General features: G+C 33.4%; 2 protein-coding genes and 1 long non-coding RNA gene across 5 annotated transcripts in view; 2 read left to right on the plus strand and 1 right to left on the minus strand.

The window, feature by feature from the left end:
- Window positions 1-8,501, minus strand: part of LOC132745244 (protein artemis-like) — a 24,610-nt gene extending 16,109 nt beyond the window's left edge. Inside the window, exons 1-4 of one of the 2 annotated variants that reach the window (XM_060734103.1) lie at window positions 8,432-8,501; window positions 4,443-4,634; window positions 3,910-3,961; window positions 3,229-3,313 (exon numbers count right to left, since the gene is read on the minus strand). In XM_060734103.1, the coding sequence (XP_060590086.1) occupies window positions 3,229-3,313; window positions 3,910-3,961; window positions 4,443-4,560 (255 nt within the window). In that variant the 5' untranslated portion in view covers window positions 4,561-4,634; window positions 8,432-8,501. Of the gene's footprint in view, window positions 1-3,228; window positions 3,314-3,909; window positions 3,962-4,442; window positions 4,635-8,378 lie in introns of both variants that reach the window. The other variant, XM_060734104.1, reaches the window with a different exon arrangement.
- The window catches only part of LOC132745247 (uncharacterized), a 91,138-nt gene that overhangs the window by 17,974 nt on the left and 58,110 nt on the right, over window positions 1-15,054 (plus strand). The gene's annotated exons all lie outside the window — the stretch shown is intronic.
- LOC132745245 (dihydrolipoyl dehydrogenase, mitochondrial-like) overlaps window positions 8,446-15,054 on the plus strand; it is a 24,178-nt gene continuing 17,569 nt past the window's right edge. The window contains exons 1-4 of one of the 2 annotated variants that reach the window (XM_060734105.1): window positions 8,446-8,585; window positions 13,074-13,146; window positions 13,610-13,689; window positions 14,590-14,728. In XM_060734105.1, coding sequence (XP_060590088.1) covers window positions 8,544-8,585; window positions 13,074-13,146; window positions 13,610-13,689; window positions 14,590-14,728 — 334 coding nt within the window. In that variant the 5' untranslated portion in view covers window positions 8,446-8,543. The remainder of the gene's footprint in view (window positions 8,586-13,073; window positions 13,147-13,609; window positions 13,690-14,589; window positions 14,729-15,054) is intronic. The other variant, XM_060734107.1, reaches the window with a different exon arrangement.

Raw genomic sequence — 15,054 nt, forward strand, 5'->3', positions numbered from 1 at the left:
ATTAGCTCATAAAAACAACAAGAGGGCCATGATGGCCCTGAGGTCGCTCACCTGTATACAGGCCCCCGGAGCGGGGCCAGTTTAAACCCCAGGGCTTTTATTTGAACAAACTTGGAAAACACCCATTAGAAGATGTTTCATGACGTTAAGTTTTTACTACACACATAAATTATAATGAAACAAGGGTGCCATAGTCACAAAATACGCCCGTTTACGAAAAAGCTTTAGATGGAGATGGGGGCATTATGGATAAGTGTTATCTAGCAAGCAAGTTTTTATTCTTGGCACTGTGTTGTTAAATGAACCTTAAAACAAATCAATAGGGAAGATATGCACAGAATGTGTGACCTTGACCTTGGTCGCAGGGACCTGAATTTTATGCACGGCACTCAGCCTCACAATGATGAACATTTGTGCCAAATTATATTGAAATCCCTCTATGCATGTAGAAGTTTTGCTCCAGACAAGTGTTTTTCTATGAGCTCTAACTGACCTTCACCTTTGACCTAGAGACTTGGTTTATGTGCAGGGCACTACGTCTCATGGTGGTGAACAATTCTATAAAAGTAACATTAAAATTCCTCCATGCATGTAGAAAATATGCTCCGGACAACATCTGGATATTTAATCATCTCCAGTGACCTTGACCTTGCAAATATTAACCTAAATTAAATGTGTAACACCTGTAGTCATGATAGTTACCATTTGTGCTACAATCCATCAATAAATGATGACTAAATGGTCCCTATAACCATCTTCAAATTTTTATCTGAACTTTGACCTCTATGTGTAACCTTGACTTTGGTCGCAGGGATCTGAATTTTGCATGCGACACTCAGCCTCACAATGGTGAACATTTGTGCCAAGTTATATTGAAAACCCCCTATGAATGTAGAAGTTTTGCTCTGGACAACCGTTTTTCAATGAGCTCTAAGTGTGACCTTGACCTTTGACCTGGAGACCTGGATCATGCATGGAGCAATACATATCATGGTGGTGAACATTTCCATAAAGTATTATAAAAATTCTTCCATACATGTAGGAGATATGCTCCAGACAAAATCTGGATATTTCACCATCTTTAGTGACCTTGACCTTGCATATATTGACCTAAAGTACATGTGTCACATCCGTAGTCATTATAATGACCATTTGTGTTACAATCCTCAATAAATGATGATTAAATCGTCCCTATACACATCTTCATATTTTTATCTTTTTTTTAAACGTGCGTATAAAAAGTACATGTAATTTAATAACTAGAAAATTCTGATTTAAGATTTTATTCTAGGGAAATACATTTCATTACAATTCTTAATCTTTGAATGAGCTGAACTGATATTTACTTGAAAATTAAAATATAATTAAATTTCTATGAGAAAGTATTTACATTTGATAAGGTAATTACTGTATGATCTTTATGAACAAATACCAAGTCTACAGAACACCATAGTTATCACAGTTAAGAATCTTGACCAATGAATGAAACATGTGTAAATAAATGTTACATTCTTTAGAACATACTCAAGTCCAAGAAAGAGGATTATTTCATGCCCTTTGATTAAATTCTATTTTTAGAATTGAAAGTGAAAAAAGATCAAGGGGAGTAATTGTGTAAGTCATTTATGAACAAAGTAATAACTTTGTTGTCTCCCTTTGATTAAATTCTATTTACAAAATCTGGATATTTCATCATCTTTAGTGACCTTGACCTTGTATATATTGACCTAAATTATATGTATCACAGCCATAGTCTTGATAATGACCATTTGTGTTACAATCCCTCAATAAATGATGACTAAATGGTCCATATACACATCTTCATATTTTTATCTGAACTTTGACCTCTATGTGTGACCTTGACCTTGGCCGCAAGGACCTGAATCTTGCACGCGACACTCCGCCTCACAATGGTGAACATTTGTGCCAAATAATATTGAAATCCCTCTATACATGTGGAAGTTTTGCTCCGGACAAGCATTTTTCAATGAGCTCTAAGTGTGACCTTGACCTTTGACCTAGAGACCTGGTTCATGTGGCGCGACACTGCTCCTCATAGTGGTGAACATTTATATGAAGTTTCAGGTTTTAAAATCCCTCCATAACATGTAGGAGATAGTTTTGCTCCGGACAAAATTGGACGCCGCCCCGGGCTTTTGAACCGACCTCCCGCCCGCCCGCCCGCCAGGGGCGTTCCCATAATAAGAAATAATAACCCCGGGGCGGGGCCAATTTTGGCCCCAGGGCTTTTATTTGAACAAACTTGGTAGACACCCATTAGAACATGTTTCATGCTAAATATCTTAGCTCTAGCTCTTTGAGTTCTTTAAAAGAAGATTTTTTTACGTTTTTACTATATGCATATAGGGAAAATCAATGACCCCCGGGGCGGGGCAAATTTTGACCCCAGTGCTTTTATTTGAACAAACTTGGTAGACACCCATTAGAACATGTTTCATGCTAAATATCTTAGCTCTAGCTCTTTGAGTTCTTTAAAAGAAGATTTTTTAAGTTTTTACTATATGCATATAGGGAAAATCAATGACCCCCTGGGGCGGGGCCAATTTTGACCCCAGGGCTTTTATTTGAACAAACTTGGTAGACACTCATTAGAAGATGTTTCATGCTAAATATCTTAGCTCTAGCTCTTTGGGTTCTTTAAAAGAAGATTTTTTAAGTTTTTACTATATGCATATAGGGAAAATCAATGACCCCCTGGGGCAGGGCCAATTTTGACCCCAGGGCTTTTATTTGAACAAACTTAGTAGACACTTACTAGAAGATGTTTCATGTCAAATATCTAAGCTCTAGCTCTTTGGATTTTTTAAAAGAAGATATTTAAAGTTTTTTCTTTTGGTTGCCATGGCAACCAGAGTTCTGCATGGAATTAAATTCTTTGAACAATTTTTAAAGGTGACCACCAAAGGAACATTCCTGTGAAGTTTGGATGAAATTGGCTTAGTGGTTTATGAGGAGATGTCTTTTAAAGTAAAAGTTTACGGATGGACGGACGCCAGACGAAAAGCGATCACAAAAGCTCACCCTGTCACTTTGTGACAGGTGAGCTAAAAAAATAGCTCTTAATTTGAATTTTATGAGTTTTTGTTCTTTATTTAACTACGGAATGAAGCTCATAAATATCAAATGTTTGCACGGACGGACGGACAAGTGCAACGCTATATGCTCCCACATCAAATGAGAGAAATTTTACATACAAAGTTTGCTTACTATATAAGGTTTCAGATGTCTGTATTTCTTGCTGGCCACCAACAGTACCTGTGTGACTTCAGAACAGTACAGGAAAATGTCTTTACTGAAATACAGGAAAAACCAGGATATCAACAGTAAAAAGATGAAATAGCACTGATATTACAACTTAAGTAAACATTATACATAAGACTTACAAACCTTTGTTTTACTATTGACTTATTTTTTTCATTTTATCCTTGGTCATGATACAAATTTTCATCAAATTCCATTAATCATTTATGTTCCCTTCATTCCATTTAAGTATGTACATTGAAAATTCTTAAATTAAGACAGTGTGCTCAACTATATCTTGATAGTAAACCAAACTGGATAATGTAGAATATTCTAAGATTCTATCAAAATCCATCCAACATCACTACAACAATAACTCTTCTTCGTTTTGTTTGAAAAAAAAAAGACAAGCTAAAAACTGCATAAGCAGAAACTTGATTATGAATTATCAACCCTAGAAACAGGCAAAATTTTCAAATTTAAAGGCAGATAAATCTGACCCACATTTTTCTTTCTTTTATCTCGAAGTTCATGCAAGTTAAAATAAATTCTATCGCATGTATGTAGTTTTCCTTCTGCTGTTCCTTTTTATGTAATCCTAGCATACATTTTTAATGTATCAATGATATAATATATCAAAGCTCTTACTTGGATTTTAATCTTTTGCAAAAAATCTTTTCAGCAAGTCCAGCAGTATGATCTGAAATAAAATATTCCATTATAATATTATTTCATTGTATCTCATTAAAATATAGGTACTTTGTAACAATACCACGAACAAGAGCTCCACTGAGACGAGATATTATACATCTAGTAGTAAATTTACAAGAAGGTATCATGGACAAAAATGGACCTTAAAGAAAGATAGCAAATTTATTGTTATAAATGGCTCAGATTATGACTCAAGTGGGCGTGGTCATGTATACTATCTGAGCAAAAAATTAACTGGGGTGAACTCGAATTCAAACTAGACCTGTATTTGATGTTAAACATGTGTTCCAAAAATAATTTCAATCCATTGAATTCTTAAACAGTTATCATCTGGAAACCATTTTTTAAGAGCAAAACTGTTACTATTTAATGGCCTGAGCCCTGATTCATACTTGTATTTTATGACGTTACATCTGTGTACCATATATTATTAAAATCTTGTTAGTTATATACTATATCTAATTAACTACCTTCGTGTAAATGTGACAGGAAATAAACAGTGGACTGTAGGTTTCTTCCATCAAAACGATCCAGGGAAATCCTGTCATATTCCTGCATGCGTCCTCCAAAACAACTCATCTTGCTCATTAATTTATGGAAGAAATTGTCACAAAAACTGTCACTGTATCCTTTTAATCCCTTTCATCCCTGGGTAAACCTGTCTGGTAAAGAAATATTACTTTTAAATGAGACCTTAAATTATTACTGATCAATTAAAACTATACAAGCATAAGTGGTGGGGGTACAATCAATTTCTATTTCTTACTTCCGAGAGGCAAACACATAAAAAATAGTATATTGTAGTGAAGGGCTTTTACACAAAAACATCTCTTTCTTGTAAAAATTTAACTAAATTTTCATATTTGACCTTGATTTCATGTTAAGTTTCAGAAAAAATTTGATAACTGTCATTTTTCTTTTTTTTTTCCCCATTTTTTGTCATCATAAAAGAATAGAGCTTACTTGTATCTCATTACCTAAAGCTGCAGATTTTAATATTAATCTTAGGAGAATTAATGGATTGAAGAATATTTAAATTTCTAGGCTATACATAACTGATTTTCTGCATGTCCATAAATATTACTAAATCCAGAAACTTACATAACAGAGAGGTTTAAAACTAGAAAAATGGAAAATTTCCCTGTTCAGACCAACATTTTCTTGCATTGGCTCTTTGCATTCAACATGTTTTGATATAACAAAGTTATCAGACATTTTAGATTACCCAATGTGTTCACATATTCATCTGTTACTGAAAAAAAATTACATCTTCCTAATCTTTGTATTTTTCACAAACTTGCACAGTACAATTTGATCATTTTGATTCCCTAAGGAATTCACGATATCATGGTAGCATGCATATCATTCTGTAAATTATCTCTCTGTCAAACATGTCAGGAAAAATACAAAAGATAGACTTATCTGTATCCTGAAAACACATTGTGCAATAAGTATTGAAATCATATCCAAAAAAACCAATACATGTAGTTTAGAAAAATCCATAATCTTATTCTACCAATAAACAAAACAAGAGCCGGTTGAACCGGGTGATGCTCCCCGAATAGGTTTTGGACACAGGAAGGTATACCTCTTGTAGTGTCAGAGTTATGTCACAGGCAAAGTTCAAAGTGTAAAAATAACCCAAATGTTGTGCACGACACATTGTCTCAATATGGTGATCATTTCTGTGAAACAGTTGTAAAATCAGACTTCAAATAAGGAAGTTATGGGCTAGACATGATTTTGCTGCAAGGTCATGCTGTGACCTTGACCTTCAAAGTAGCGACCCAAATGTTGGGCGCGACACGAAGTCTTAATATGGTGATCATTTCTGTGAAATAGTTGTAAAATCAGACTTCAAATAAAGAAGTTATGGACCGGACACAATTTTGATGCAAGGTCATGCTGTGACCTTGACCTTCAAGGTAGTGACCCAAATGTTGCGCGCAACACGTCGTCTCAATATGGTGATCATTTCTGTGAAATAGTTTTAAAATCCGACTTCAAATAAAGAAGTTATGGACCGGACACGATTTTGATGCAAGGTCATGCTGTGACCTTGACCTTCAAGGTAGCGACCCAAATGTTGCGCGCGACACGTCGTCTCAATATGGTGATCATTTCTGTGAAATAGTTTTAAAATCCGACTTCAAATAAAGAAGTTATGGACCGGACACGATTTTGATGCAAGGTCATGCTGTGACCTTGACCTTCAAGGTAGTGACCCAAATGTTGCGCGCGACACGTCGTCTCAATATGGTGATCATTTCTGTGAAATAGTTTTAAAATCCGACTTCAAATAAAGAAGTTATGGACCGGACACGATTTTGATGCAAGGTCATGCTGTGACCTTGACCTTCAAGGTAGCGACCCAAATGTTGCGCGCGACACGTCGTCTCAATATGGTGATCATTTCTGTGAAATAGTTTTAAAATCCGACTTCAAATAACTAAGTTATGGGCCGGACACGAGTTGGGACGTACGGACGGACGGAAGGACGGACTGACGGACGGACAACCCGACGACTATATGCTCCCCCGAAATTTTTCGGGGAGCATAATAAAGATCACTGCATATTCAAAAGACATTTTTACCAATTCATCAAACTGTCTTACGGAAGGCTGATAAAAATCTGTCTCAAACATAAGATAAGGGAATAAGAAATTATAAAACTATCAACATATAGATTTTGTTCACTGATAGTAATTACCATTTTATTATTTTCTTATATAATACTTTATCATCTTTGCAAATACAAGATGACAGAAAACAGTCTCGGTAAATTTCAAGAAAATGTAAACCTGCAGGAATATGAAATTGCTGATACAGATTTTAAATGTATGATGTCATAGCTTCCTCTCCTTTAAATTATAAATCTTTAACTGTTTTGTACAAGAAAATTGTCCACAGACACTCAGGAGCCAGATTCATATACTGCAGGGGTGTGGAAAAATGAATTTTGCCACTTGTCAAATGACAAGTTGGGCAGAAATTTTTACTTGTCCGCAGTTTTACTTTACTTACCCATATAACAATACCAAACATTGGCCACATGATTAAATGAAAGTTAAAGCTAGGTAACAGTTTCCTTTCGTAGTAAAGTGTACGCAAAAGCATCACTTCTGCAGTTTGAGGAAACATTCTACTTGTAATTTTTATGAGGCAAAGAATCATGAATCATGTCCAAACTATCATCCTTTTGGAACTTATTAAATTTAACATAAATTTAGGCTTGTAATCATTATTTATTTTGGTTTTCTGTTAGTCTGTGATAAAAGTGAACTTTTTCATTCTTTTGGTTAATATCACATGGCTAAGAAAAGCAAAATCAATGTTTGCAGTTGTAAAATTTTGTACCATACTACTACAAGTATCAAGAAGCTTGCTTTCTGATGGCCTTTCTTTAAGAGTTATCCTATGGGATGAAATTATTGATAAGTAAAAGTGTATTTACTGATAGTAAACTAAGATTTCATAACCTTTTTTTTTTTTTTTCATAACTTAACTTATCAAAATAAATGTTCTGATAGAAATTCAGTATATTTGTTCACTTGTCCATGGACAAGTTCCATGGAAAAATCTACTTGTCCGCAGACATAAAGACCCTGGTCCCACAAGTCGGGCATAGGATTTCCACACCACTACTACTAGTATCTAAATTGTTATAGTTGTATTTTAATTATATATATATAACAGCTATTAATTAAGCTGTTATAGTTGTATTTTAATTATTTATATTAAATTGCTATTAAGCTGTTATAGTTGTACAGTATTTTAATTATATAAATATAACAGCTATTAAGCTGTCGTAGAAATTAAACAAAACATTTAAAACTCGAATCTCCACCATAAAAACGGTTTCCAATGCATATTTTTAGTGAGATCCAAACATATTGTTGTTGCTCTAGCTCCACTCTTGTCAAATGGTCCGTCCTATCCCAAAATATATGGTTTGTCATGTCCTGATCCACTGTTCCCCTTGATAAAGATGCCCTATAGAACTGTCCTTAAATTTCTGGAACATGTTTAGCATTCAAATATTGAAACTGTTCCAATTCTCTGGAACATGTTTATTATACAAATATTGAAAGATGTAACGAAAAAAATAGCATATCAGCATATATCATTAGTGGCTACTCAATATTTCCATAAAGAACTATAATGTGATCATTCACCTGGATCCTAGCCAAACTCATCAGATTTGTTAGAGATACAATGAGATAATTTCGAACGGCAATTCAAGCACTGAAACAGGAATGAAAGTTTTGAGAAGTCTGTAAAATGGGTCAAACCATATTTACGACGAATTACGTTTCGACATTTTCCTCATATTGTTTGTAAGAAAATTTTATAATGATAGATGTATTTGAAGATTGCTTTCAGGGAATTATTAATGTGTTTATTACCAAAGGTGTGACAATTGCAATATATCCAGAAATTTAATTAAAACATTATTCACCTTCAAATTGCAATGAGCGTTTTTCAACATGGAAAGCGGAAGTCTGGGTCGCTGCGATGCGACCTCTGGCGACCGGTGAAGAGGTAAATTTCAGCAGACTAAATTCATTAAAATGTTGGCATCAACTGTAAACAAACTTTCAACATTTTCTAGGGTTTGTAGCTTTTGCTCTCATAATCGCTTAAAAAGCGTGTGTGTTAAGAATTAATATCTTACACTGCCTTGTTAAATGCATAAATCTGTATGTATAACTGGCAAACTGTGTTGTTCACTTGAAGACTTGATAATGCTTTTATAATTTTGTCCTTGAACTGTTGAAGATTTCTAGCTTTAAGGTCTTCAGCGTAACCCATTATATACTGTGACATGACTTGAGCGTACCCCATTATACACTTTGACATTGTTGAAGACACACCTATAGTGAAAGTCTATCATTAATTGTGCCAGGAGTCTGACACCCTCATAGTCATAATAAAAAGTCATATTCATTCATGGAGCATGCCATGAAGTGAAGTGAACCATATCATGATATAGCCTTATATGAAATAAGGTGCTTTTTATGGCCCAGAAAGCTCATATGATTTAATATCAAGCATAATATGAAAAAGGCAAAGCCTCAAAGCGAGCTCGATGTACTTTTAACGTGAAATAGTATGAAATAATCGCTCGTTTTGATTTCAAATGCAGTGATGAGTGCGTGTCAGACCTGGGGTAATCACTAATCGTAATCATCGATTTTTTAATTGATTACATGATTACAGTGTAATCATCATGTAATTGATTACCTTGCTCAAAATTGATTACATTAATTGTAATTAATCAATTACAGCTTAAATTCAGTCTGTAATTATGATTACAATTTGATTGATATTGATTACTTTCAGATTTTACATGAAACTATTGAAATTCAAATGATTTATTTCACATGTTACAGTTTAACTAAGGTAGTAAAATATCAAGTGAGACATTTTAAGACATCACTCACAATGAAGAAATAAGTTTTAATCCATACAGTTAACCAAATTCTAACTGAAAGATAGACATCATTGTTTGGCTGGTATTCTAACCAAAATGTCAAATCACTGGATTTATGATGTCTTTGAATTTCCTAAAGAAACATCTGGAAATGTGACAGCACAGTGCAAATTGTGCCCTAAGAAGATAAATGGAAACACTAAGTCACATTCAAATTTCATTACCCACATAAAGGTATGTTAAATTTTGTTTCACATATTTTGGTTAAACCATGTTTTAAAAAGTTTCAAACAATGTAGATAACTTCTTTACTTTGTATATTCTAGAGTTTATGTCAGATGCATATTACCATATTTTAATTATATGCAACAGTTATTTTGTAAGGTGATAAACTACGTGTCTATATTATAATGGATACTGTTGTAACATTGAAGTGTTTGTAAAAAAACTGATAATTTCTTTGTAAAGTCTATTGTCTCTTTGAATTCCCATATAAAATATTATTGTTTTCACACCTGTTTTAACACCTGTATACAGCATACTGTACAATTGACACTTTTCAAAATTTCTGTTGCAGAGAGTTCATTATGAAACCTACACCAAGAAGACTGAGGACCATTCCTGCATCATTGGCCCCTGTAGAGCGTTTGTTTAGTGTTGCGGGTAAAATTTTCCGTCCTGATAGATGCAGTCTGACTGATAGACGGTTTCATGAACTTATGATGCTAAAGTGCAATGCTTTTGTTTATAGTTATACATGGAATGTTATCAATTATCAATCAATTACTTTCTCAAAGTAATTGTAATTTAATTGATTACAGAGGCAAGTCTGAGTAATCAATTGTAATCAATTACAATAAAATCTGAAAGTAATTGTAATTAAATAAATTACCGATCAATGTAATCATCCCCAGGTCTGGTGCGTGTGACGTCACACGTACTGTGTTAAATATGGCTCCGCCCCTGTCGTTAAATGAATAACGAGTTTTGAAAACGTTGATAAAACTTTGTTTGTTTATTTTATTTTACTCTATAATTTTTCAAGCGAAATAAAGATTATTAAAAGTGAAATAAATGTAAAACTTAAAACGTTTGCGACATTAAAATAGCGTATTTGATTTGATTGTTTTGCACATGCTGTTTGGCGCTACATTGTGACGTCACGTAAACAATACTTTAACGACTGAAAAAAAGATATTGGTGTTCGGATTCATTTTCTTAGTTAGACCATTTTCTTTCATTCTAGATAGTTTTCACAACAAAATTCGCCAAAAAATTGTTTTTATTTATCAGATTTTTCAAACAAAATGGCGCCTTCAATTTTCATTTTAAAACTGTCATTCGATATTTTATACACAGCTTCCGTTATTCTGGTTCCCTGTCCAATTATGGTTCCCATAGACGTGCGCGGGTGACCAGTCTACACATCCGTTTTCAGTCAGAATTCCTCAGTTTTTATCGTTATCTTTAAATTCGAAAAGTTGCGATGTGTCCAATTTGGTACTTCGGACGAAAGTTTTCAAAACCATCACTTAGCAGGTACTCGCGTTACCGTAAAGCTCGCAAAAAGCGAGCAGGCCCTTCGGGCCAACTCGTCGAGCTCGCTATTAACATGTTCTGTGTGCATGTAAACCAAATCTTTCTTGCACTTTGTAAATAAGTAAATGCAGGTATTTTGTAACATAAACAGAAACAAATAAATTGGTGGTGTTCAGCATATCATCAGAGTGCTCCGAATATTTCCAGTAATCTCCCAACTCCCCACAGTGATTTGATTGGCTAGTGCGGCAAAGGGCGGGCCACTGCATCGGAGTTTGGAAAATCCCATCAGCCATTTTTTATTAATCTCAGTTGTTGTTCGAACGCTATCTTTAAAGTGCTGGTTTATCAAAAAGGGATATGTAAAAATTACTTTTAACATTTACCATTGTTACAATAGTTCTTATCATTGATAAATTTATTTATTTTCTGATTTTTAGAACATCATTCTTCTACCGGAAGTGTCATTTGTCACAGAAGACTAGTGTGTCTTCTAACAATTGTTAAAATTATGTAGACGCTCAAAAGTGCCCTGATATCTACATGTATATTTAGCTCAAAAGGATTTCAAAATGGCAGTGCCATGTGCAATAAGGATTTTTCTCAAACTCGTTAGATATATTTACTTTCTATTGATTTTAAAGTGATTTCAATGAAATTAATTCATGTCATACATGTACATGTTATCTAAGCACTCTACAGTCCTCGTGGGTTCAAAGACCCCGCTCAGGCTTTCCATGTTTAAATGAAGCATGAATGGATTGACCCATTTAACTGTTATTTTCCTATCAATTTGTCAAACCGTTAAGCCAAATTTTAACTGTCATTTTTACACACAGAAAATTTATTGTCAACACTGTTACTATTTTGAATCTATTTAAAGGCTTCAATAAACATCTTTCAATTCTTCAAAAAAACATTAAAATATATATTTTTGTTACTTATCTCAAACAAACATTTCTTCAATGACAGTTATCTGAATGCATACTGGCAATGTTTTGAAATTTGTATTGTAAATTATATATTTCTTTAGCAGACGTGATGTAATGTCATCGCAAAAAAATCTGTTCTGTGACAAATTGTAATAAAATGAATATGGCCAATCTGGTCTTATCCGGTCTCTCTAGATCAGCAAATACTAAAGACAGTATAAAAACTGTGAAATTTATTTTTTACTGAAACAATTGAAAGGACTGCTTTAGAACTGACAGAGGTCATTAAAAAGTATTATGTGTAGCTGTTCCCCAATATCTGCCAGTGAGGAGACCGGAAATTTAGAGGGGCGATGTTTACAAAAGCACTGATTACTATTTAAGATGGCAGATTTAAAACCAGATTACATTTGATTGTTGAGAGAGAAATTAAATGGAAATATGTGTCTTCAGTTCTTTATTGAAAAATGAAATGTTGGGAATTTAAAAAAAAAACAGATATTCACCAAGTAAAGTGGGCTGTTTGCTAGTTATCACTCCCAACATCAAATTAGGCATTGTCCATGTAGAAAAATGCAGTTTGTGATTGGACTTAGAAAAAGACATTGCCGGTTAAAGGCGGTTTAATTAAATAAAAAATATTTTGATGTCTCTTTGACAAATCTAATTTAGTAATTAGTTGGACTTATCTCAATAAAACTATGTATAATCTGTTAATAAGCCAATTATCAAAATATAAAATTTTTTATGATGAACATAAACTACTGGTGCCTAATAGTTTCTGAAAGGTTAAAAAATTCAACACTTGGCTGCCATCTTGCCAAAATGTTTGACCGCATGATTACAAGATTGACCTTTATGGGTTAATATTCACGGACGGTTAAGACAATAGTACTCGTGTGCTTTTTTTATAAATTACTTTTTTAAAGAAATGATTTACTGACATTAAATTTTGTATTCAATATAATTTTATTTGATACGCAAATTGATATACACCTAAAAATTACTTACTTATTATGGTTACACTATAGCAATTGTACTAAATAAAAAGTGGTAGGGGTTGAAAAAAGAGACACAATATGTACATTTTGTGTTAATTAAAAAGAACAGAAAAATAAACAAAAAAGCATTGTGATTTTTCAAAAACATAATTATGATACTAAAATTACAATTGAATGTTCATGATTTATTTTCAGGTCAGCCTGTGTCATTTGCCAAGATGCTCGGCCTCTGGTGCTTTCATATCACATAGACACTACTCAAATGGAGGTAATAAATGATAGATGTTTTTATGTTACATACACAATGTCAGGTCAAATTGTCCCATTGTTAACATATCCCATGGTTAATTAAGTGAACAACTTTTTGGTCAACTCATCCCTTACTTTTGGTCAACTCATAGATGATCTGTCAGCTAATTTGGAAATTGATTTTAAATTTGTCCTGATCATTTAAGACTTAGCCAGGCATTTGTGTATGATCAAGATATAATTAATTTGATTCAATTAATAAGCAGTCCGTTAGTAGAAACTCAGTTTTTTGTGCCTTTAAACACTTCTTTAATGGTTACCTGGACCAGTCTGGTCCTGAAGTCAAATATTTGCTAGGAAGAATGTTAATATCAAAGTGGAATAAAGCAGCCAATGTAAAAGAGATGTAAGTTGACATGACTCTTAACTGGCAAGTCATTTCCACTACAAGCCTTCATAAAAGTAACTTTCTCATATTTCAGCAGAGAATGATCTTATAGTGATAGGATCAGGGCCTGGGGGCTATGTTGCTGCAATCAAGGCTGCACAACTTGGAATGAAGGTATTCATACTAATATTTTTTTTAAAATAATTGAAATACAAATGTAGTATTATTTTTAACTGGAATTTTTCTAAGGTTCGAAAAAATTTGAGCGAATTTTGAGCAATCCAGGATGCTGAACATTGCCATACAGAAACTTCAAAATTGGCTATTTTTTTAATTCTTAATGGATTTTCTCCATACTTGGACACAACAACCCTTTGGACAAGACCTTCATGTAAACCACACTGAACTTTTCTGAAATGTTTGAATTTTGCTTGATTTTTGCTATGTAAATGGCTATAACTTTGTATTTATGAATGGATTGTCTTCATACTTGGACGCAATAGTAACTTGTTCAAGACCTTCAAGTAAACAAATTGATTATGACCTTTACTCATCAATGACCTTGAATTTCAATTTAATGAATTTTGCTTGATTTTTGCTTTACAGTAAAAACTCTGAAAACCTGACCCCTAGTGATATCAAGGTCAAGGTCACATTGGCACTATTTAAAATGCCTGTCCTATCAATAACTTGAGAATGAATAAACTGTGTATGTAACTTAGTAGGGACATTGCTTGTGAACAGTATTTGACCCATATTGATTTTGATCAATAGGTCAAAGGTCAATATCACAGTGACTTTTTGTCCTGTCAATCAGTCAAGAAGAAATAAGCGTAAGTTTGTCATTGCATGGCTTGTAGATGACATCTTTTGGTTTTATTTTTAAAGGTGAGAGGCAAATAAAGTTGGGTCATAAAATCAGATTCCTGGGTATATAATTAAGAAATTATTGTATATTGTTGAACATGTTTGATGCATATAAATAATTAATGTCCTCAATAATTATATAGAATGTTAAATATTGATTTATAAAAAAAACATTTTAGGCTTAATGTTGACATTTAACTGTTACAGACAGTATGTATAGAGAAAGAAGCAACACTTGGAGGAACATGCCTCAATGTGGGATGTATCCCATCTAAAGCTCTTCTCCATAACTCACATCTGTATCACCTAGCTGTTGGAAAGGATCTCAATAACAGAGGAATAGAATGTAAGTTTATTATTACATGTAAATGATAACAAATTATAACAGTGAAGCAAACTATGTCCACTAAAAAGAGAAGTTGTATAATGTTACAGTGTAGAAATGAAACAGAAAGATTAATAAAGTTTAAGAACCTTGGACAAATATGGTTAAAAAAAGTTTTGGAATTTACTCAGTGGCAACTTGGCAAACAATGATCTCAATTATGAGACTATGTGCAGAACACAACACGCAGGTCGCTACCCACCAAAGTCAGTGTCATAAATGTTAAAAAGTCCACATTAAGTATTATCCCAGTACTTATTGATTATTTGGAAGGTTTTAAAATATTT

This window comes from Ruditapes philippinarum, unplaced genomic scaffold (assembly GCF_026571515.1).
Source record: "Ruditapes philippinarum isolate M1 unplaced genomic scaffold, ASM2657151v2 ctg8_1_1_1_1, whole genome shotgun sequence".
NCBI classification, from domain to species: Eukaryota; Metazoa; Mollusca; class Bivalvia; order Venerida; family Veneridae; genus Ruditapes; species Ruditapes philippinarum.